This window comes from Ictalurus punctatus, chromosome 7 (genome assembly GCF_001660625.3).
Source record: "Ictalurus punctatus breed USDA103 chromosome 7, Coco_2.0, whole genome shotgun sequence".
In the NCBI taxonomy this organism is placed as follows: domain Eukaryota; kingdom Metazoa; phylum Chordata; class Actinopteri; order Siluriformes; family Ictaluridae; genus Ictalurus; species Ictalurus punctatus.
The window spans coordinates 23,670,100-23,694,961 of NC_030422.2; the positions used below are offsets into that span (position 1 = coordinate 23,670,100).

Sequence of the window (24,862 nt, forward strand, 5' to 3'; positions counted from 1 at the left end):
AGAGTATCTAGTATGAGGTTCTTTCATGTATGAGGAACTCCAGAGTATCTAGTATGAGGTTCATTCATGTATGAGGAACACCAGAGCATCTAGTGTGAGGTTCATTCTTGTATGAGGAACTCCAGAGTATCTAGTATGAGGTTCTTTCATGTATGAGGAACTCCAGAGTATCTAGTATGAGGTTCATTCATGTATGAGGAACACCAGAGCATCTAGTGTGAGGTTCATTCTTGTATGAGGAACTCCAGAGTATCTAGTATGAGGTTCTTTCATGTGTGAGGAACTCCAGAGTATCTAGTGTGAGGTTCATTCATGTATGAGGAACTCCAGAGTATCTAGTATGAGGTTCTTTCATGTGTGAGGAACTCCAGAGTATCTAGTATGAGGTTCTTTCATGTATGAGGAACTCCAGTACAAGCAGTGATGTCATTATGTGAATGTTTATTCCTCAGCAAATTGCAAGCGCCATGATGTCTTGCATAGTGAATTTCTTTTCTTGCCATCGGTTTGACCAAAGAATCTGAGTTATCGACTGAACGGGTATAAGACCCAAGCAATAATGAGTGAGGGAAGAAATCTGTTGCAGGGAAAAAACTGCAGAAACAATGAGGGCTGAAGAAAGAAGTAGAGACAGAGGTGTATAGAAACAATGATTATGCTTGTTTTTCATAATTCTGATTCCTGTTTTGTCTAGAGCTCCCTGCATTCCTCTCAGTTATTCTGTTTCTCTTTGTTTGTATGTGTGTGTGTGTGTGTGTGTGTGTGTGTGTGTGTGTGTTGTGCACTCAGAAGGATGTGCTGTAACAGTCCTGTCATTAGTTTCAGTCGTAGGCTAACAGGAGCAGACAAGACCAAGCAGACAGCCGGCGCAGCACATCAGACTGTGTGTGTGTGTGTGTGTGTGTGTGTGTGTGTGTGTCCTTGTGCTTTTTCAGCCCCTTGTTCTTTCCTCTTATGTCCCTCCAGTTGCTTAAACATATCAGTCAAATCTGTTATCCAAGGCTAAACACACACCCCACTCTGTAGACTGCACACATCTATCAAAAACCTGGAAATTCTTCACAGAGCATTTTTAAATGACACAGCGTGTGATTAACAGACGTATCTTTAGTAAATAAATGTCAGATTGTGTGTAAATCACGGGCATTGTAAAGCAGTAGTGTGAAGAGAGGTGTAAAGTAGATCATGTGTGAAAAGGCTTTTATACTTTAGGGTGAGCAGCTTTTTAGAAATGGTGTTTTAATGGCTTTTTGTGCTAACTAGGTAATACTAGATAATATTCCTAGTTTAAAGGCTTTACTACATCATATACAGTCCCATCTGAAACTGTTGGAATGACATGGCCAATTCAATTGTTTTTGCTGTAGTCTGGAGACATCTGGGTTTGAGATCAAAAGGTGAACATGAGAAGAGAGTTTAGAATTTCAGCTTTTATTTCCTGGTATGTATATGTCGATGTGTTACGCGAAAGAGAAAATCCTATTGTGGCTGGCAGGTGTTACTTGTTACCCAGGTATGTCCTGATAGATTGCTTGTTTAAACAATAACAGCTCTGAACATCTAATCTTGGTTTTATCCTTCAGTTTCACTTTTGTTTTTAAAAAGGATAAGCCAACGTGACGATCAGAGAGCTGTCTATGGGAGAAAAGCAAGCCATTTTGAAGCTTAGCAAAGATGGAAAATCAATCACTGGCCTTGCCATTCCCATAGTTTTGGAGGGGACTGTATATTTAGCAGGACATGATCAAGACATTTCAATATTATCGTGAATCTAAAACCTCCCAAACAATGATAATGACGGATCAGATTATAATTCTGAAATTACTCACACTGCAAGTGGAACAGTGTGAAAAATCATCAGGTCATCAGGTACAATCTAACATTACACGTTTTGGTATATAATGGTAGCTACAAAAACCTTGACATTAAATTAAATAAGTATTAAAGCATCAAGTTAGACGAAACTTTTAGAAGTTAGAAGAAGCTTAAGGATATTTAATAAAGAATAGAAAGCTTTTAAGTGAGTTAATACACGAGCAGTTCATTGCACTCATATTTATACTCACCATTTAAGTGGAATATTAATAAACATCCTAATAAACAGCATTACGTCGTTGTGCTCGGTGCTTTTTAATGCTAGATAATTAACTTAATAAACACGTGTCATTTTCATTTCAATGTATTACTCATTAGGAATTGCAGTTGGTATAATATCCTAGCCTGTTGGTATAATATCCTCCTCTTTGGTTTTGTATATCTATACTAGTTACAGTATATATAATCAAAACAGAACGAGAATAGTATGAAAATATGGGATTCCAGATATATGGATAATTTAAAAAGTATATTTAAAAAAGGCTATTTTCTTTTTAAAATCTTGTAAGTTTAAAGCACCACACCGGAACTTGCCTCTGTGATGAGGTCCTCATTATCATCATCAGCATCATCATTATCATCACCTATAATAATAACGGTGTATCTATTTTATTTTCCCATGACATTTCTTTCAGCCATTACGTTTACTTCCTTGCTCGTCATCTTCTTGCGTGATGTAATACTGCCTCTGGTACGAGCTCTTCAGATTCCAGTTCCAGTGCTCATGAACGTGAAAGGATTTATTAAACTTTGCATTTCCTTTTCTTAATCTCATATATCTACATTATCATGCCTGTGGTCTGCTCCTGTCTGGGTTTTCAGTGGGAGCAGGCAAGGGCCTATAGCAGTTGTTCACCTCCTTGTAAAACTGGTTTATCTGCATTTATTTGTAGTCTTACAGTCTTTCCGTTTTCACGCCCGTGTGTGTGTGTGTGTGTGGGGTGCGACTCAGAGGGCGGTCCCAGGTAACAGGACGATCCTTAACTTTACCGGCTCACCTGGGAGAGGAGTTCTTTCTTCAAAAGCGAGTTCATGTTCAATAGAGGAAGTCAGTGTGAAAGTTTGCTTGTGTGAGTGTGTGGGTGCCGGCTGGAACATGGCCATGGCCTGGCTGTGTCCGAATGGTGTGTGTTGCCTGCCGCTGCCTTTCGCGTGTGTTAGAGGAGTTCAGGGAGACCAGGGCTGCCTCAGTGAGGAGGATTTTTTGGAGCGCTGCTCTGGCAACACGGTTCGCTCTACCACAGAGACAGATATTGACGAGAACACCCAGGTTAGAGCTGCACACTGGTGGAAATGCTTTTATAGACTTGTAGAGCTAAGAAGTTGAGAAAGTCATGTGTGTGTGTGGTGTGTTTATGTGTGTCTGTGAGGTTGTTCTCTAAAGCTGAAAAGCCAAATGATGTTTTGTAGTGAAGGATCACATTTATCTACACTATTCTTTCTCCTCTCTCCTGCTTTTGTGTGTGTAACATTTACAGTAGCTTCTGGGTGAGTTTTTTTTACTTGCATCTGTGTGTGTGTGTGTGTGTGTGTGTGTGTGTGTGTGTGTGTGTGTGTGTGTGTGTGTGTGTGTTTAAGTATGCACATGATTAAGTCAGTGAGTGTGTTCAGTGTTTATCAAAGTTGGCAGGTCTCTTTCTCAGCTCATATCTGATTACAGTAACATTAATGAAATGCCCACGGGGACCAAGAGCAGTGTTCACACACACACACACACACACACACACACACACACACACACACACACACACACACACACACACACTAACTATTTTTGGCAGGACCAATCATTGACATGATTGTTAATGCAGTTAATTAATGTTATGCCTAGATCGAATTACCTTATAACCTTAACCTCTGTAACTAAAAGAAAACTTTTACCTCTTTTAGTTTTTAATTCAAAGTTTTTGTAAAATGTTTTTTTTTTTGTAAAAACCAAGATCAAAACTGTCACATATTCTTCTCCTTGTGGAGACATTTGGTCCACATCAAGATGTAAAAGCATGTGCACACACACACACATACACACAGAAATCTCTTAACGCTTTGTAGAATTATCATAAACTCATAAAGAGAGTTACTGCTGAGGTCACCGATACAGTACGGCTAACTGACAGTGACAAATGAGCAGTTATAAACCTGATAAAAAGTATTGTACCTTCACTGATTTCAGAGCACAACAGCTACTTAGTGCATTAACTGCTGTATCCTGGTCAGTGGATCTGTAGTCTGTCCCAGAAGCACTGGTCACATTCACAATCAGTGGACTGTTGTTCTGATTTTGTGATTTTGCCATTTAGAACTATTTCTGCCTTAACCCTCCTGTTATCTTTGGGGTCCGGGCCCTGCGATGGATTGGCACCCTGTCCAGGGTGTATCCCGCCTTCTGCCCGATGCTGCCTGGGATTGGCTCCAGGTTCCCCCGCGAATAAGGAGAAGCTTATAAGGAGAAGCCCCTGCTTACTCCTGAGGGAGTAAGCAGTAGAAGATGGATGGATGGATGGATTGTGGTCACTATAACATGCAGTAGTTTTATAATGTTCATTATATTTTTATCTATTCAACATACAGTTGCAATCAAAATGATTCAACCCCCATTGCAAATCAGGTTTATTGTCAAAATGTACAGACTTTCAGCTGTTTGCAATGAACAAATCAAACAAAAGCAACTGAAATAGTTCAACACAATGAATGCGTCAAGTGATTTCCTCAAATTCAACTGAAAATGCAACTTAATATGATTTCTCCAGTTTCAAAGTTATTCAACCCCCTGAATAGAATCCCTCACGACAGCACAAATATGCATAGCAGGTGTTGTGTCAAGCACACCTGATGCACCTTATCGAAGCCTTCATTAGTTGCACCAGGTGTGCTTCAGCTGGAACACATGAAATACCTGAACTGGCTAGGGGTAGAAAATGAATGAAACACCTGGACGGGGCAGAAAAAGGAAGCTATCAACGGCTGCAAGCAGATTTCTGCGAAGGCAGGTTGTGAAAAACCCTTGAGTGACTGCAAAAGACCTGCAGAGAGACTTGGTGGTAACAGACACTGAGGTTTCAGTGAGCGCAGTAAGACACGTACTAAATCCAGAAGGTTTCCATGCCAAAACTCCAAGACGTACACCGCTACTGACCCAAAAGCACAAGAAAAGTCGTCTCAAAATCATATAAATAAGCAACAGAAGTTTTGGGATTCTGTTCTGTGGAGCAATTAAACAAAAGTGGAACTTTTTGGCACGATGGATCAGCGGTATGTCTGGAGGAAGAAGAATGAAGAAAGAACACTCTGTCCACAGTCAAGCATGGTGGTGGTGAAGTGATAAAGGGCTATTTAAGTTGTCAACAAAGACACATAATTTACCAGAAACATAAGAGTTTGTTTGACAAAATCATATTCTGGAGTTTTAAATTGCTGGGGTGACCCTAGTGGGGAATTTTTGGGGAAGAATTGAGGGTAACAGGAGGGTTAATTTGTCATTTCTCCTTCAAACACCTTATGAGACAACAGAGAAATAACATCATATAACAATGTGTGTTAATCATTTTTCTGTTGAGCAAACAGCCTTAAAATACAAATAGAAATGATCTGTCTTGTCTTTGACACATAAACCAGGAAGATGTACATTGATTCATTTGAGACAAGATGACTTAACAACTAAGTCAGTATCTAGTCCATGCATGAACAGATGATGTATAAGAGGCTACTTCCTGCTCAAAGGCACTACACTGTCTGTCTTGTAGACTTGGGACTTGTAGAACTGAACTTTAACCTCAGAGCTACCACTGCCCTTTCTGATACTGTATATTAACCCCTTACTGCAGTTTATACAGCAGCACTGTTGGATTCTGGTTGCTCAGGAGGTGTTCAATAATTGTCTATGAAAGGAACTCTGATGTTAGTGCAGCTGCAAATCACAGGTTTACATTAAAACCCTCGTTTTTTTTTTATGTTATCATTTCTAGTTTAACAACTGAGTCGGTGGACAGTCCACACAAACAGAATAATCACCTGGAAGGAATCCAGAACATAAATAACTCTTGACAAATCTTGTACAACTCTTGTCCTCACATTCAAGGCATCAAGTACCATTTTTCACTGAGACAGCGCTAGAGCCAGCGCAGGTACAGGGAACCAGCAGCTCTTTTAAAGATAATATGATGTAGGTGTTTTCTTGCAAACACTGTAAATATAATAATAACCACAGATGTTGTGTTAGCATTAGCAATGTAGCCCTTATTTAGTTGGTTGCAGTTTCCAGCAAACTGGTTGGTCTACTACACCGTTCGCATATATTTGGCCGTGAAAAATTGATTTTAGGAGCTGAGAATGTCTGTTTTGACATGAAAAAGTCAGACAAAATCTAAGATAACCTATACCTTGTATTGCTTTTCACTAGCAGTTATTATTTTGGGGTGTATTTTAGATTTGTCCTTTTTAGTTACTGTATTATGTCCTAGACTACACTAGCGCTGGCAAGAACCTGAATTATTTTGCACACTTCGTGTTATGATCTTTGCATGTTAAACGCTCCCTCCAGGATTTTGCGATCACAGAAATGAATGCAAAGTCAAGGAAACTCGGCAAAATTCACAAGAGCTTGCAATTTTTCTAAATATCCACAGAATTTGGGCCAAGACGCATCAAGTGTCATCATCACAAAGCACATTCAGACAAGATTCATGTGTGTCGAACATGAGTACAACTAAAAGTTTTATTTACCAACAAACATCACTATGAAAGATCGGGCAATTGCAATTTCACCAATTCAAGTAGTTTCCCACAAAAAAAGCAACAAAAAAAAAACTCCGCAAATTGGAGTTTTTGAAAAAAGCCACAGCAAAATCAAGCATTTTTGACTGCAACAATCACAAAAAAATAAATAAATAAAAAATACTATGTGAAATCCTGTACGACTAAACAGTTTGTGCTTTTTCTGTGTGGCTCTGGTTTCAAGCGAAATGACTAAATGTAAGAGTAAATGTAGCTCCTCAAACATTGTTAAACTGAAACCCCTTAGCATTCAGATTGCAGTGAGGTGTGAACTAGAAAAGTCGCTCTGAATTCTTTAGCTGGATTTGTCCTACAAAGTCAACACACAGAAAACACCACATAGAATTGAACAGATGGCTTTAAAAAGCAGAAAAGCATGGCTGTAACGGCTCTGACTGCTGGATTAACTGGATTAGCACTGGAGTAGGATTAGCATTGATCAAGTCTTGTGCCAGCTGCTGATCACGTTCTTGGCTTTATTAACTGCTCCACAAGCCTGTAACCATCCTCATACATTAATTGTGTAATTAACAGTGTTAGAAAGGTACATGATGTTTTCCAGTGTATCCAGATATCAGATATATGCAGTTAATATATACTGTATCACAGTTCAACTACTGTAAATAAAACATTCTGGCCTGCATGATATCCATCCAGGAGAGCTGCTGATGGTTTGTTTAGCTTTTCAGAGGCAGCACTTTATGTAATGTTTAGCCTCTAGGGATACTGTATGGATCCATTTAGAACCTGAAAGCATTTATGACTCCTCTCACCTGGGGGCAGAGACACTCAGGTCAGCCTCGGATGAGATGCTTTTGTGCATTTGTGGTGCCTGGTAATAGGCTGTCATCTCATCCAGAGTGTATTTTTAAGCCAATCCAGGCCAGGATAAAAGTGCCTACTGAAGAAAGATGAGTGTGGAAGTCTCAGAGACTTGCACAGACAGTCTATGCTGATTATTACGATGGTCGCAGGCAACAGGCTTGGAACTGAATCAGTATCAGCTCTAAGCTCTCTCTGTCTTTTCAGAGAGATAGGTGGTTGTGGTTGTAATGACCTCATTAGCTTAATTACAGTGAAGATGTGGATATTTTGTATGATTTTCTGGTTGTAGCCTCAAATTCCAGGAGATACGATATCATCTGAATGCATAGCACCACCACTGAGGAATTAGCTCTCCTTCTTGAGGGATGTGAATGGCTTTATATGACAGAGGTGAAAAACTAAATGTGATCAATACTTATGTGAGTGAAGTAAAAGGCACTCCTATTATATTATACTCCTATCTTATTCCTTTTTAACAGAATCACAGCAAGACACATGCCTCATCGATCAAGCTGTTGCCATTAGTCTTTGGTTAAAACATAAAATACACAGATGGGGTGGAGCAACCTGAAAGCCTTACAAAATGCTGAATTTCTTTTAATGAGTCAAATCAGTTATTTTTGGTATATCTCAGAAGGGACAGAATTTAACCTTTGCTATGCACTGCCTTTCGGAGATTCACTTAGGATATGTGTTGTAGGTTTATTGTGACTGGTATAAAATTAGCCATCTTACTAATATCACTTGCTGCAGAGCATTGGTGCAGCTGTAGGTGTTGGACAGGACTAACAGCTAACAGACCTGATAGCTCTGTATTCGCTTCTTCTCATTACCTAATGTCATTCAAAAACACAACATGTTTAACACCAAGCCTAGCCCAAGTGTGGAAGAGTGAAGAGTGGAACTGACTACCCAGAGTTCCCCCAGGCTCATGAATTAAAAACTTGTTTTCAAGACATATGAAGGGAGCCCACAGAGATTGCATTTGCATATGGCCCAGAAATATGTGTGATGTTCCGGTTAGCCAGACTTGGTGTACTGTAGCTTCATGTCCAGGCACATTACCATGAGCTCTGTGTCTCCGCACATTAGCATGAGCTCAGTGTCTAACAGCACCAGGGGAAATGTAACTCATGACATAGTCATTGGTCTCATTGAAATGCACCATGAGTAGATTCTTAAACAGTATACAGTTCGATTGCACTTCAGGGCACTGTTTTTATTGACTTCCTGCAGGTGGATCGAACCAAGTTCTCACTGCAATTGAATCATGCTAAGGTGTTCAATCTCTCACAGTCAGGAACTCGGACTAGTTTGGAGTTAAACACGTCAGGGTTCAATTCAAACAGATCTAAATGCTGCATATGTGTTGTGGCCCTTTAGATATTCTGAAAATGAAAAGGACTATAAAGCATTTCAAGATTCCACTGCAACAGAAGCATTGCAAGAGCAAGATTTCACAACCAGCCACACACATTTGAAAACACCTTTAATGAAATCAGAGGGAAAGTGGATCTTAAAAGCACTTGAAGGTTATTAATTTTGGGGGAAATATTTGCAGAGCTGCCATTTTGTAATAAAGGGCAATCAGTAAATGGACTCAAGTGTGAAATTTCACTACGAGCCTTATCCCTAGTGTGTAATACTGCTGTGCTCAGGTCAATCCACTTGCTGCAGGTGCGAAAAGCACATAAAGTACACTTCATCAAATATTGCATACCAAGGTCAAGCAAAACTCTTATCATACAATCCAGGTGATTTAAAAAAAAAAAAAAAAAAAAGCCATACAGACCAGAGAAGTGCAAATATTTCTACTCTGTACATTCCTGCACTGAAATATTTTTTTGGTATTTTTAACCAAGGTTCTTATCGCCATCTACTTATTCACCAAAATCGTGCATAAGAGTCCAAAATGCACTTTGGTCCTGGAACTGTAGCAAGGAAATGTCCTCCAGGACTGGGTTTAGTTTTGTTGCAGTATATAATTGAGAACTGTAGCAAGGAAATGTCCTCCAGGACTGGGTTTAGTTTTGTTGCAGTATAGACTTGAGAACTGTAGCAAGGAAATGTCCTCCAGGACTGGGTTTAGTTTTGTTGCAGTATAGACTTGAGAACTGTAGCAAGGAAATGTCCTCCAGGACTGGGTTTAGTTTTGTTGCAGTATATAATTAAGAACTGTAGCAAGGAAATGTCCTCCAGGACTGGGTTTAGTTTTGTTGCAGTATAGACTTGAGAACTGTAGCAAGGAAATGTCCTCCAGGACTGGGTTTAGTTTTGTTGCAGTATAGACTTGAGAACTGTAGCAAGGAAATGTCCTCCAGGACTGGGTTTAGTTTTGTTGCAGTATATAATTGAGAACTGTAGCAAGGAAATGTCCTCCAGGACTGGGTTTAGTTTTGTTGCAGTATAGACTTGAGAACTGTAGCAAGGAAATGTCCTCCAGGACTGGGTTTAGTTTTGTTGCAGTATAGACTTATAAACATGAATATTTCTGCAAAGATTCAGGTATATTTTTCCTACATTTTTATCAGTCTTTGATATTTGGCTATCTAAAAGACACATAGTTTTTGTATAGTCATATATTCTAATATGTAGGCCAGTCCACACCTAACTTGCAGTCAGATTTTTCTTTGTTGAAATGTAACCTGTGTTTAAAATGCTCTTCGCCTGCAAGTTTGCCCCACCCTTTCCCTAGTCCACTGATTAAACAACTGGCGACTGTGTTTGCAGACAAATCATTGGCGTTACCATGGGAACTGACAGATAAGAGTGATCGGCTGACATTGAGCTATCAGAGAGCGATCTTTAGATGATTGGTTTGCGGGGAGTTGTGTAGGGAACCTTGGTCAGGAGACATGTGACACTATATAGACCTTTTTTAGCCAATTGCGACATTGTAACACTGAAAGGTGGTGGAATGCAGGGGTGAATTGGTTTGTTTGCATGAGGTTGCTGAGAAAATATGAGCGATTAGTATAGTGTAATGTACATAATGGACAAATCCACCAAAAGGGAGTTGGATCAGTTTTCCCTCTACGGCATATTACTCACTTCCAAAAGTGTAGGTTTAGTTTTAACTTTGGGTGGTGGGGAGGAGGCACACCCATGGTATCTGAATCACCCTTGGAAAAAAAAAAAAAATATATATATATATATATTGTTCCACATATGTATTTCCCTAAGAATGCACCAGTAATTCAAAAATATTCTTACTTAGAACACAAATTGCTATCATTATGTTTTAGACAAATATGTTCTGCAGCTTTGCGATATCATAAGCAGAGGCTCAGTCAAGTTCTTAAAATATGTCTTATAGAAAATAGTGATACTGTGTTGTGAAGGAGCAAGGAAAACCTGTCAGCTAATTTAGCTAGCTAGCAGTTGAGTGGAGGTAAAAAATATACAAACCTGGACAGGACAAAAAGGAAATAGCATGTTTAAATTTTAAGATTAATTATACATCACCATGGCTGTAGGTTTATTTCAGTCTCTCACAATAAGCTAGCTGACTCTGTTTACCTGTTTGTACAGACAGTGTCCTTCCCACTCCTTTATGCTAGCTATGATCTAGCATTAAAGCACCTTCATTAAAGCACCTTCTCATTAGCAAATAAACTTGTTAATACAAAACATTCATTGTGTGGACCTCTTTTAGCCTGTATTAGATGAGAAACTAACACTAAACTAGCTGGCTATCCTAGCTGTTGCTAATAGCATTAGACTGTCCTGTTTGACGCAGGCTGCTGATGGCTTGCATTATCTAACGCTCTAAAAGTCTCACATTGCCACAGGTTTACCTGAGTTTTATCTCAGTTTTAAGCAGCCTTGTTATTCCCAAACATCTTCCTTGTCAATTTATGTATATATGAAAAAGACATGATGACAACTCATTAGAGTTATAGATGTGTTCATCAGATGTGTTTTCTCTGGTAATGATTGGTTCTGGCTACTGGAACATGGTTGTTGTAATGGTTTGTTTCTTACTGCTTTATTGCCTTTGAGCTGATTTCCTGTGTGAGCTGTGCTTAGAGAGCATAATTATGTCTCTATTTTTCCTCTCTTTTTTGTCTCTAGGTCTGTCATTTTTTCTTGCTCATTGGCCTCTCTATCTCTTTCTCTCGTGTGCATCTGTCTTATGATAAAAGGTGGATAAAAGGTGAAGTCTTGCTTCCTAGAATAATTGCTTATAGCTGTGCACTAAGCATTTCAATTCCTGCTAGCTCTGACTAACTGCAACGGTTTAACAATCCACTCACATGTTCACAGTGACAGCAGACGATGGTGATGCCTTCATCTTTTCTGCTACACTCACCCTCCCCCCCCCCCCCCCCTCCACACACACACACACACACGCACACGCGTAAAGACCGAATTAAATTTTCAAATGTGCGTCACTGAGATCGTTCATTCCCCAGGACTGCAGAAAGCAATAACACACAATTGGAACTAATAAACTTTGTTGGACATTGTGGGATTTTAAGATTCAGCACCATGAAGGACATTGTGGATAAGAGCAGATGTCGAGAACATAGAGAGGAGGATGAGAAGGAGGGGGAAATGTTTGAAAGAACGAAAATGGGGAAAACGAGGTGTGGGAATGAGGACACGGAGGGAGAGGGCAGAGACGACAGAGGAGGACGTGTAAAGATTAAAGGAGTTTAGTGCGTCACTCTGAGGAGTCTGAGTCATCATCTGACGTCGTATAGTGTGTGTGTGTGTGTGTGTGTGTGTGTGTGTGTGTGTGTGTGCGTGTGTGTGTGTGTGTGTGTGTGGATGGATGTGTGGGTGTGTGTCACAGTTAATGCATTCTGTCTAACATACACTGCCAATCAAAGCTGACCACTTTATATTAGCTCTTTTAAAAGAGGTGTCAGTCTTTCCTATAATGTTTTTTGAATAGAAAGACATGTTAGTTTAGGTGTCCTGTGACTGATCTACCAGTGAGACAAGATTAAGTATGTTGTGTTGTGTTGTATACATGGGCGTGCATTTTATAAGAGTCAATAGTCAATTTAGGTGAAAACTGAAACTAAATTAAACTAATTCACAGATACACAGACTGACGGTTATCATTTTTCTTTCGAGAATGCAAACTAGATAGCTGCTGTAGTCAAATGAAGCCGTGACATGCTTCATTAAGAATGTTGGTCCCTTCTGGCAGTGTGAAAGCTTTTAACAACCACACGAATGTTGCTAGGTGACTTGGGACACGTTCTTCCACAATATATTTAAGTGTGATCATTATGGTATATCAAAATAGCACAGCTCAGATCAGTGTCTGCACTAGAAATTCTATTTTCCATCTGCGCTGCTGTGGACGCTGAATAAGTTATGCCTCTAAGGCATGTTATTTGGACATGCCTCAAATAGGTTCACATGATATACCCACAAGTTAGTTAATCGTCATGAACTTTCTCCTTCTTTCACTTGCCCTGTAGAAGAGTGTGAAGGAGGGTATCCTGTTAAAGCAGACCAGCTCCTTTCAAAGATGGAAGAGGAGATACTTCAAACTAAGAGGCAGGACTCTCTACTATGCCAAGGACTCAAAGGTAATAGCAGTAATAACTCTTATCTTGATGACTCTTAATGGAACTCAGTTTGTCTGAGCTTGTTTCTTTTGTCGCAGTCCCTTATTTTTGACGAGGTCGACCTTTCTGATGCCAGTGTGGCAGAGACAAGCACCAAGAACATAAACAACAGTTTTACAGTGAGTACACACAGCTGTACAGTGAGTACACACAGCTTTACAGAAGTGTACACAGCTTTACAGTGAGCATATAGCTTTACAGTGAGTATATACAGCTTTACAGTGAGTATGTACAGCTTTTCAGTGAGTATATAAATATGCTTTACAGTGCAGTCAACTCTACTCACTCTCTTGCTCACTAACTGTACTTATTTAATCCCTCAGTCCCTCCCTTTAACTAACTTACACAGTCATTCACTACTCACTTTCACTAACTCTCCCTCACTTGCTGTCGCTTACGTTTACTTTCACTTCTCTTACACCTCCTTGCACACTCTCTCTCACTGCTTTCACCTGTTCTCCTTAACCTGTTTGCAGGTGATCACTCCTTTCCGAAAGTTGATGCTATGTGCGGAGAGCAGGAAAGAGATGGAGGATTGGATCGGCGCTCTGAAGTCTGTACAGAAATGGGAGACATACGAGGTCAGCGTTTGAATTTTGCGATGTGTTCTCATCACAGATGATGTTCACATGGGTAAATAGTGATGAAGTGTTTGCCTTTTGTGTGATCTCAGGCCAGTCAGTTTAATATGGAACACTTCTCCGGGATGCATAATTGGTACGCATGCTCTCATGCTCGCCCTACATTCTGTAACGTCTGTCGGGAGGCACTTCCTGGAGTCACATCTCACGGCCTGTCTTGCGAAGGTAAACACGCAAGAATTCAACCAACAGCACAAGCAGCAACACAAAGCAACCACGCTCCTGCCATTATGTTCTCTTTATCTAGTTTTTATCATTGCTGCATCAATGTTCCTTCTGTGCATCTTTTGTTCTATGTTATCTCTCACTGTCTCATTCTTGGTGTGTTACAGTGTGTAAGTTTAAAGCTCATAAACGCTGTGCTGTCCGATCCACAAACAACTGTAAGTGGACCACTCTGGCTTCCATAGGAAATGACATCATCGAGGATGAAGATGGGGTGAGTTTATATCTTTGAATAGATGTATGTGTTTGTTAGTGTAATTATGCTTTTAGTGGTGAATAAGTGAGAACTGCTGTGTGTGTGTGTGTGTGTGTGTGTCCAGGTATCCATGCCTCACCAGTGGCTGGAGGGGAACCTGCCGGTCAGTGCTAAGTGTGTGGTGTGTGATCGGACATGCGGCAGTGTGCGCAGGCTGCAGGACTGGCGCTGTCTCTGGTGCAAAGCCATCGTAAGTGTTCTGGACTTTGACTTAACACACAGCATTAATAAAGACTGGAACTCATACACGCATTGCTAGCTTATGAAAACATGATATTAATATTGTGCTAAATAATATAATAATATTCTGAAAATCATGGATCTTCTGCATTCTTTGTAATAAATGTTTATTTTTCCTATTTGTTTGTGTTACATAGTTTATTTTTATGTACAGTGCTGTGAAAAAGTATCATTTTTATATACAGTGCTGTGTTTTTGTATACAGTGCATCTGGAAAGTATTCACATTACTTCACTTTTTCCACATTTTGTTATGTTACAGTCTTATTCCAAAATGGATTAAATTCATTATTTTCCTCAAAATTCTACAAACAATACCTCATAATGACAGTGTGAAAGAATTTTGTTTGAAATCTTTGCAAATTTATTAAAAATAAAAATCAAAAAAAGCACACGTGCATAAGTATTCACAGCCTTTGCCATGACACTCAAAATTGAGCTCAGGTGCATCCTGTTTCACTGATCATCCTTCTTGAGGTGTTTCTACAACTTGATTGGAGTCCACCTGTGGTAAATTGAGTTGATTGGACATGATTTGGAAAGGCACACACCTGTCTGTATAAGGTCGCACAGTTAACAATGCATGTCAGAGCACAAACCAAGCCATGAGGTCCAAGGAACTGTCTGTAGACTTCCGAGAGAGGATTGTATTGAGGCACAGATCTGGGGAAGGGTACAGAAACATTTCTGCAGCATTGAAGGTCCCAATGAGCACAGTGGCCTCCATCATCCGTAAATGGAAGAAGTTTGGAACCAGCAGGACTCTTCCTAGAGCTGGCCGCCCGGCCAAACTGAGCGATCGGGGGAGAAGGGCCTTAGTCAGGGAGGTGATCAGAAACCCGATGGTCACTCTGACAGAGCTCCAGCGTGTCTCTGTGGAGAGAGAAGAACCTTCCAGAAGAACAAACATCTCTGCAGAACTCCATCAATCAGGCATGAATGGTAGAGTGGCCAGATGGAAGCCACTCCTCATTAAAAGGCACATGACAGCCTGCCTGGAGTTTGCCAAAAGGCACCTGAAGGACTCTCAGACCAAAGTTTGAACAAAGATTGAACTCTTTGGCCTGAATGGCAAGTGTTGTGTCTTGAGGAAACCAGACACCACTCATCACCTGGCCAATACCATCCCTACAGTGAAGCATGGTGGTGGCAGCATCATGCTGTGGGGATGTTTTTCAGCGGCAGGAACTGGGAGACTAGTCAGGATGGAGGGAAAGATGAATGCAGCAATGTACAGAGACATTGTTGATGAAAACCTGCTCCAGAGCGCTCTGGACCTCAGACAGGGGTGAAGGTTTATCTTCCAACAGGACAATGACCCTAAGCACACAGCCAACATAACAAAGGAGTGGCTCCAGGACAACTCTGTGAATGTCCTTGAGTGGCCCAGCCAGAGCCCAGACTTGAACCCGATTGAACATCTCTGGAGAGATCTGAAAATGGCTGTGCACCGACGCTCCCCATCCAACCTGATGGAGCTTGAGAGGTCCTGCAAAGAAGAATGGGAGAAACTGCCTAAAAATAGGTGTGCCGAGCTTGTAGCATCATACTCGAAAAGACTTGAGGCTTTAACTGATGCCAAAGGTGCTTCAACAAAGTATTGAGCAAAGTCTGCGAATACAGCCTTTGTTTGTCACATGTGTATATGTGCTTTTTTTTGTTTTTTATTTTTAATAAATTTGCAAAGATTTCAAACAAGCTTCTTTCACGTTGTCATTATGGGGTATTGTTTGTAGAATTTTGAGGAAAATAATGAATTTAATCCATTTTGGAATAAGACTGTAACATAACAAAATGTGGAAAAAGTGAAGCGCTGTGAATACTTTCTGGATGCACTGTATCTCATACTAAATAGTTTTACATCTTCGAACAGAATACAACATAAAACAAAGGCAACCTGAGTTAACACACAATGCAATTTTTATTTATTTAAAAGCTAATTGCCCCTTAAACTTAAAATCTGGTTGTGCCACCTTTAGCAGGAATAACTGCAGCAAAACGCTTCCGATAACTGGAGATCAGTCTTTCACAGCGCAGTGGTGGAATTTTGACCCACTCTTCTTTTAGGAACTGCTTTAGTTCAGCCACATTACATTGGAGAGTTTTCAAGTATGTGCTGCATGCTTAAGGTCCTGCCACAGCTTCAGGACTTTGACTAGGCCACTCCAAAACTTTAATTTTGCCTTTTTTGAAATTTACTCCTATGCGTTGGATCATTGTCTTGCTGCATAATCCAGTTGTCTTCCAAACAGTTCCACTTTTGAGTTGTGAGTCCACAGAACATTCTCCCCAAAGGTTTAAAGACCATCAAGGTGTGTTTTGCCAAAATTCAGATGAGCCTTAATGTTCTTCTGGGTTAGCAGTGATTTTCACCTTACCAATCTTCCATGGAGGCCATTTTTGCCCAGTGTCTTTCTGATAGTGGAGTCATGAACAGTGACCTTTATTGCTGCAAGAGAGGCCTGTAGTTCCTTTAATATTGTCCTTGGCTCTCTTGCGACTTCCTGGATGAGTAGTTGCTGTGCTCTTGGAGGAATTTTGGAAGGTCGGCCACTTCTGGAAGGTTCACTGCTGTGCTGAGTTTTTCCATGTGGAGATAACGGCTCTCACTGTGGTCCTTTGGAGTCCCAGAGCCTTTGAAATAGCTTTGTAACCCTTCCCAGACTGATGTATTTCAATCACCTTCTTCCTCAACATTTCTAGAATTTCTTTCAACTTTGACATAGTGTGTTACTGCGTAAGACCTTTTAACCTAGTCAATGCTGTTAAAAAAGTTCTATTTAAGAGTTGTTTTGATTGAAAAGGGTTTGCAGTAGTCAGGCCTGGTTGTGTCTAGTCCAGCTGAACCCCATTATGAATGCAGTTCAATTAGTAACTACGGGGGCAAATACATTTTCACACAGGCCCAGTTGGTATTGGATAACTTTTTTGCTTCGATAAATAACATTATCATTTAAAAACTGTATTTTGTGTTTACCCAGGTCGCCTTTGTTTTATCTTAGATTTTGTTTTAATTTCTGAAACAATTTAGTAAGAGATCATTTTTTACAGCACTATCAATATTATAATAAATATCAGTAGTATTTTTGACCTTGTAGTTTCTCACAGATTTTGAAATAACACTTTGTTAGTATATGTAAATTTCTATTATTATGTGTTTATGACTATTACATCACTTAATTCACCGTGTGTGCAGGTACACAGTAGCTGTAAGGAGCAGTTGGGGAAGGTGTGTCCGCTGGGTCAGTGTAAAGTGTCCATCATTCCTCCAACAGCTCTCAACAGCATTGATTCAGATGGTAAAGATTGCCCGACAACTGCATCAGCACCACATCTGTTTTCATCCAGAATAGACAACCTGCAAAACCTGAACCTTCCGATAGATCAGATAACAAATTTGTTTGGTTAATTTAACACTTCATCTATGTGTTCTTAGTAATACTACTTAGCAATGTCATGTCCCATTGCCCCAGAACCACACTTTACATGCTAGAGTCTTTTTTTTTTTTTTACATTTACAAACTATCTTTCCTTTCTCTCAGTGATGATAAATAAAAGCATTACTGATGGAAATGGAGCCTCGAAAGTCCTTCTCATGTTGACAGGTGTTCACAAGTGACTGTGTAAATAACTGTTGGAGGCAATTTAAGAGCCACAACAATCACCATTTTGGTTTACTCCAGTCATTTGTTCTAACATTTCAAACCCCGCATCTATTGTACATCATACGATGTTTCATTAAAACGCATGAATTAAGGAAATGTATACTGATTGTTTGTTAGAGACTTGTCAAACTTTGCCCTAGTGGGTAATGTATAGAGTAAAGGCTGTTGTGGCAGATATGTGATTATATCTACACTATTAATACTGATGGATTAAATGAATAATTTGAAGATTTTTGATGTCTTGAAAAATCAGATATATGAGATGGTTATTTTGCCTTGTTACTTTAAAAGCAAATGCTATTTCTGCAACATACAGTGAATGCATTTAAAAAAAAAAAAAAAGACTTTTAAAGCAACAGGATATGAGATTTTGACATTTTTAACTTTACCCATAAAACCAATTGTAATATCTAGCCGATAATAACAGTGTTCTTTGACTACAAACCCAAACTAAGTAGATTTACAGCATGCAGAAAGTGTAATTGTGTGATTCCAGCAGATTTATATGGCGTTTACACTTCACTTATGCACACAACTGAAAAACTTTTGTTGGCAAACCTGGGCTGTAGGACTGGAGTCCAGTATTGTCTTGGACTTTATTGGTCTCGCTAAATATGGTCATGGTTTTGAATAAATGTTTGTAGGAAACAGAGCCATATTATTCGTGCAATGCACAAAAGAAATGCATTGTAAAAGATTCAATGGTTTTTAGGGTCAGTCTCAAATTGGTCTTGGCCTTGATCTTGACTTAGCCTCAACCACTCTTAAGACACAATCTTGACTCAATCTCAGCTAGTCCTGGTCTTGAAATTGTCCTGGAGTTGACAGTGGCAGAATTGACTACAGCCTAATGTCAAACACAGCATGACGTAAGAACTCATCATTTATGAGCCTCTAGCACAGCGAATGTGGATTGAAACACTTAAACAGCTCTTCTGAGGAGTATCCAGTGTGAATGGGCCTGAATGGAGCCAGCAGCACATACAGTATATATGACATGTATAACATTGTCTCAGAATAAGAGTGAGTTCTCACTCATACACCAATGAACTATATGAAAGCTGTGATCAATCAGATATACCGATGTCACGTTTTAATATTTTTGAATATTTAGAATATCTATTTTTTCTGCCACTGACCCAAACAAAACAAGGGTTCAGTTGAATTGATGCTTTTACTGACATGAATATAGTTGGTGAAATTTCATTTATTTTTTCTTCCTCTGATGATTCACCAAGTGGTGTGAGCCAAAAAAAACCTAACAACACCCCCCCCCCCCCCCCCCCCCCCCAAGGCTGCCTAGATACCAAACATGGCTGAGATTCAAAATTAGTCTCACAGATCCTGTACACATTCATTTAGGGGAAATATCTGCTTGTCTTGTAGGTCATGCACCTCTTTCTGTCTCTACAGGTTTCTGGAAAGCTACAAGTCCGTCCTGCTCCAGTCCTTTGCTGGTGTTGGTGAACAGTAAGAGTGGTGATAACCAGGGAGTGAAGTTCCTGCGCAAATTCAAACAGCAGCTAAACCCTGCACAGGTCTTTGACCTCATGAACGGAGGACCACAGCTAGGGTGAGACTTACCACATGTCATTTTTAATTTCACAGAAGCACATCATTTCTACCATTATGCAGCCTGTATAATGTCTAACTTATTCTACTGAATGTGTTTAATATTTCATTATACTGTGTGTAGATGGGTCAGGCTTGGAGCTCTATTTGTGTATGTTGATGTGTATGTGTGTGTATGGTGACGTGTGTGTTTGTATGTGTGTAGATTACGTCTGTTCCAGAAGTTTGTGACATTTCGCATCCTGGTGTGTGGAGGTGATGGCAGTGTCGGTTGGGTTCTGTCTGAACTGGATAAACTAGGACTGCATAAGCAGGTTTGAAATAATTAGCAAGTAATTATGTTACAATAAAAACAAGCAAATTCTTCTTTTAAGCTGTAAGTGTGTGTGTGTGTGCGTGTGTGTCTGTGTCTGTGTGAATGTTGCAGTGCCAGTTGGGTGTGCTTCCCCTGGGCACAGGAAACGATCTGGCACGGGTGCTGGGTTGGGGCGGTTTGTGTGATGATGATGCACAGCTTCTGCAGATCCTGGAGAAACTGGAGAGAGCTACCACCAAGATGTTGGACAGGTAAAACACACACACATACACACAAACACACACACACACATACACACACACACACACAATTTCACGCTTTGTCCAATTACTCTGCCAATTTAAACAGGAAAGATTTCCTGTAGCATGAAAAAGGAGAATAGAACTAAATAGATTTTTCCCCCAGTCAGATTTAAATCCCATTTGTATGAGGTTTTAAATTTGATTAAAATTGGAGCTCAGGGCGTGCATCTCAGTTGCACTAGTTGTATTGAATTTATTTTTTTCCTGTCATGTCTTTCTTCTTAATGGAAGAAATTTGTGATAAGTGCAATGACAAAGTGGCCTTTCTTTCCTTTCTTTGTTTAAAAAGGTCAATTTTTGTACTTTTCTGCACTGAATATATGTTCAGAAGTATGTCTGGATATGTACAAAGACGTTTAATTGGAACATCTCCATATTGGTAGATAAATAGCTGACTCTCACCTATTGTACACTACTTAGTGTGTGCTAGTTTGCATCATTACCATAACAGCCATTGTGTATAGACTGTATGAGCAAATACGACTCCATTTCAAACAATCACACTGGATTCTGTCTTCTGTAATTGATAAGGTTTGAAAACAGGATTTAGGATATACTGACTCTTTTCCTATTCTTCAGTAAATGTTAATGAATTAATGACATTGGTTTTGAGTGCTTCCTGTGCGTATTGTGTTATCAGATGGAGTATAATGACATATGAAGTTCCCACCAAAACGGCGCCTGTTATTGTTAAAGAGGACGACCCGCTGGACTGTCCACTCCAGGTACAAGCTTGTTTTCTCAGGGGTTCAATAATCTATCTATCTATCTATCTATCTATCTATCTATCTATCTATCTATCTGTCTGTCTATCTCTCTCGATCGCTATCTATCTATCTATCTATCTATCTATCTATCTATCTGTCTATCTCTCTTTATCTATCTATCTTTCTATTCATCTATCTATATATCTATCTTTCTCTCTCTCTCTCTCTATCTATCTATCTATCTATCTATCTCTCTTTATCTATCTATCTTTCTATTCATCTATCTATATATCTATCTTTCTCTCTCTCTCTCTCTCTCTATCTATCTATCTATCTATCTAAAACTTCTGTTTAAATATATACATCTTTGATAATCTATATCACATTCAGCTCTTGTGTGCTTTAATCATGTCGGATCTTTTTTTCCTCCAGATTACTCATTATGCTGACTCTGTCACCTCTCATCTGACAAAAATCTTGGACTCGGACAAACACAGTGATGTCATATCCTCTGCTAAGTGAGTGCATCTGTTTGTGTCACATTAGAGTTTCCCTTTCAGGCACATTCAGTCTTGTTTAAGGAGCGTAATGATCAGCAGTCGATCAGGTTATTCTGCAATCGCGAGAAGTGTGACACTTTTCCTTTAGTCACCTGTTTACGTCATGTAATGAGATGTTCAGCTAGTCATGTACACAGTCTACAACGTCTTAGCTGAGGAATAAATTCCTTTTGTTTTCTCTGTTTTGAAGTTTATATTTTATATATGAATGCAGCTTGTTACAGAGAAAGTGCTAAAGACTTTCCTCTAGTGGAAAAGTTAGACCTTTAGCTCTGAGAGTTTCTCTCTGACACTGGAGACTCCTTTTAGAAATGTTAAATAAACATCTCCTGACAGGAAATGCCAACAATACGTTTTTGTTTGTCAAATGTCAACATGTTTTTATAATTTGTTTATCATTGGAGTGTAGAAACAATAACATATTAAGACTTAGCACATCAGCTTGAAGAAGGATAAATACAAATAAATAAACAATGTAACAGTTCAACAGCTTGTGTGTAACTCAGTAGCAACTATTGTTACCTTGTGACAGTAATGCAGCATAAAGACTACTGTATATGCTGTGTATACTCTCTCTCTCTCTCTCTCTCTCTCTCTCTCTCTCTATATATATATATATATATATATATATATATATATATATATATATATATATATATATATATATTTTTTTTTTTAAGAAGCAATGTAGAGTTTTTCAGTACAGCACTACTTGGTTGAAAAAATACTTTAACTAATATCACATGACGGTTAAAGAATAGCAGTGCTCCCACATCACTAGTAAATTGTACTTATATGCAAGGTGGGTGTTATTCCATGATCAGATTATGTACCAACATGTGAATGTTTTGCATGTTCTCGCCGTTTCCTCTGGGGTACTCCAGGTACTCTGGTTTCCTTCCACAGTCCAAAGACATGCATTGTAGGCTGATTGGCATTTCCAAATTGTCCATAGTGTGTGTGAGTGTGTGCGTGACTGTGGCCTGCGATGGGTTGGCCCCTGGGATAGGCTCCAGGCTCCCCGTGAGTCTATGTGCAATAAGCGGTGCAGAAAATCGATGTGAATGTTTTGATCCAATTATTGCCAAAAAAAAATTTTCTGGTTGTAAGATTATTTTGAAATTTCTGAAGCTTGTCTTCCTACATTTTTTGTATACTTAACTGTAATAAAACTGATTATTCCTGGTGTGTGTGTGTGTGTGTGTGTGTGTGTAGGTTTTTGTGTGGGACGGTCAATGAGTTTGTAGCTGAAGTTGGAAAAGCCTATGAGAAAGCCACTGAAAACAAGGAGGAGGCTGATGCTATGGCTAAAAAGGTGCGTGTGTGTGTGTGTGTGTGTGTGTTTTTGTGTGTGTGTGGGAGGGAGATGTTGGGGGTGGTTTTGAAGTGGATGTGTGTAGGGGGTGGTTAAACAGTGTGTGTTATGTGAAGGTTGTATAAGTGACAGTGTAATAGGTGTATTTGACATTAGTAGGCTGAAGCTCAGTGCAGCAGGCTGCAGTTCAGATTCAGCCTGATGACTCAGTCCTCTTTAATACCTTATTCTTAGATCTGTAATATTCAAATCATGCGCCATGATGTGCGTGTGAGCGTTTTCCGTACTTGCCGTGTCTTATGTACCTACTTATCTCCACATAAGACACTTAACACTGTTTGAGCTTGCCGCTGACATGTTACACTCGCATTGTCTCGTCCTCTCCTGTGTTCTAACCCTGTGTGCCTCCTCAGTGTGCCATGCTGAATGAAAAGCTGGACTCTCTGGTGCAGGCACTGAGCGAGGAGGCTGATGCTCAGCTAGTGCCTGCAGGCTCTCAGCCTCCTGAACAGGAGAGCGAGTCGAGCAGCCCGGACGCTCCGAGTGTCCCCAGACCCTTCAGATCCAAAGAGCAGCTGATGCTGAGAGCCAACAGCCTGAAGAAAGCACTGCGGCAGATCATAGATCAGGCAGAGAAAGGTCAGCACTCTGCTCACGCTAATGCAGACCTGAATTATTTATGCATGATGAGAATATTGATCTATTTAGAATTTTTCATACAGCCATACCTTGGAATATATTAAGCTTACTGAGTGGAATTATTAAAATGCTTATTAATACCACTTTCCTCCGAAGGGACTCACATGTGCATGATGAAAATATATATCACAGCAGCTGTAAATACACAACAGCTTATAGTGTGTATATAGCATAAAAGCAGCATAAAATTCGACCAATATATACCAATCCACACTGTAATGAAATGATACTGAAACTAAATCATTGCTACCACCTATGATACTGACTCATCCCTTTGTCCTGCCTCCTATTTCATCAGTGGTGGACGAGCAGAACAGACACACCCAGGTGCAGAGGATGTCTTCCACCTCTTCAATAAAAAGAGGCAGCAGTGAGGACCTCAAGGAGGCGGAGCCACGTGAGTGACATTCCGAACTATTTGTGTACATGTGCACGCAGCAGGTAGCATCGCCCACTCAGCTCCAGAGTTCTGACCAGGATAAAGCTATTTCGAAAGCTATTATGGCTTTGTGGTTAGCGGATAACAAATTAGGCCGTGCGCTCTGAGTGTGAGGGATGTTAAAATCTCTCTCACTTGGCAATCACAGTGACGCTAACCACACTCATGTATGAGGAAGGGGTATGTATGCAGCATGAGCAGCATGCTCATGCATGTGGTTGACTAGTAATAGGTTGACTGAGGCAGTAGTTAAAATTAGGTAGAAAATAGGGGGGGGGGGGGGGGTCGTGCTGTTGGTGCATATGGATGTTGCAAATATATATTTGTAGGTATTTTCATGCCCATTAGCACAGGTGGAAACATGATGAGGAGTGTGGGTTTGTTTAAAGGGATGGGGTTAATGCGGTTAGGCTGCTGTGGTTACTAACCAGTCAAATGTCTCATTCCCTTTAACTGGATCAGGTCGGAAACATTCGTGCAATTATAGCCAATTAGATTTTACTTCTAGATACAGTTCAGTATTTTAGACCAAGAAAAAACACACTGGCTGACAGAACTTCTGCACATGTGGGGATTTAGTTCATATTTGTTTCTCATATGCTTACAAAAGCAAGTGTCTGTTATTAATATGAGAGCCTCTAGAACATGTTTATGTGAATTAACACATGATAATCGGATTGATTAGACATTTCGTTAATTATTTGTTACGTGTGTGTAACTGGTTGTAGTCTGCGTTGTGTGTTTTATTTAATCCAGAAAAAAATTGTAGGCGGACGGCAACTGGGTCGACTTTGTTTATTCTCTCTCCTCTCCAACCATAACACGAAAGGGGGGAGCACATGTTGAAACAAAATACACAAAAATC

General features: G+C 39.9%; 1 protein-coding gene across 5 annotated transcripts in view; it reads left to right on the forward strand.

Annotated features, from left to right (window-relative positions):
• si:dkey-172j4.3 (diacylglycerol kinase eta) overlaps positions 1-24,862 on the forward strand; it is a 95,679-nt gene that overhangs the window by 54,538 nt on the left and 16,279 nt on the right. For 4 of the 5 annotated variants that reach the window (XM_053681466.1, XM_053681468.1, XM_053681470.1 and 1 more), the window contains 15 exons: positions 12,912-13,022; positions 13,100-13,180; positions 13,538-13,642; positions 13,735-13,867; positions 14,035-14,141; positions 14,248-14,373; positions 17,619-17,721; positions 19,501-19,660; positions 19,865-19,973; positions 20,087-20,226; positions 20,918-21,002; positions 21,417-21,502; positions 22,760-22,859; positions 23,273-23,498; positions 23,857-23,955. In XM_053681466.1, the coding sequence (XP_053537441.1) occupies positions 12,912-13,022; positions 13,100-13,180; positions 13,538-13,642; positions 13,735-13,867; positions 14,035-14,141; positions 14,248-14,373; positions 17,619-17,721; positions 19,501-19,660; positions 19,865-19,973; positions 20,087-20,226; positions 20,918-21,002; positions 21,417-21,502; positions 22,760-22,859; positions 23,273-23,498; positions 23,857-23,955 (1,771 nt within the window). Of the gene's footprint in view, positions 1-2,863; positions 3,146-12,911; positions 13,023-13,099; positions 13,181-13,537; positions 13,643-13,734; positions 13,868-14,034; positions 14,142-14,247; positions 14,374-17,618; positions 17,722-19,500; positions 19,661-19,864; positions 19,974-20,086; positions 20,227-20,917; positions 21,003-21,416; positions 21,503-22,759; positions 22,860-23,272; positions 23,499-23,856; positions 23,956-24,862 lie in introns of those variants that run through there. The other variant, XM_053681467.1, reaches the window with a different exon arrangement.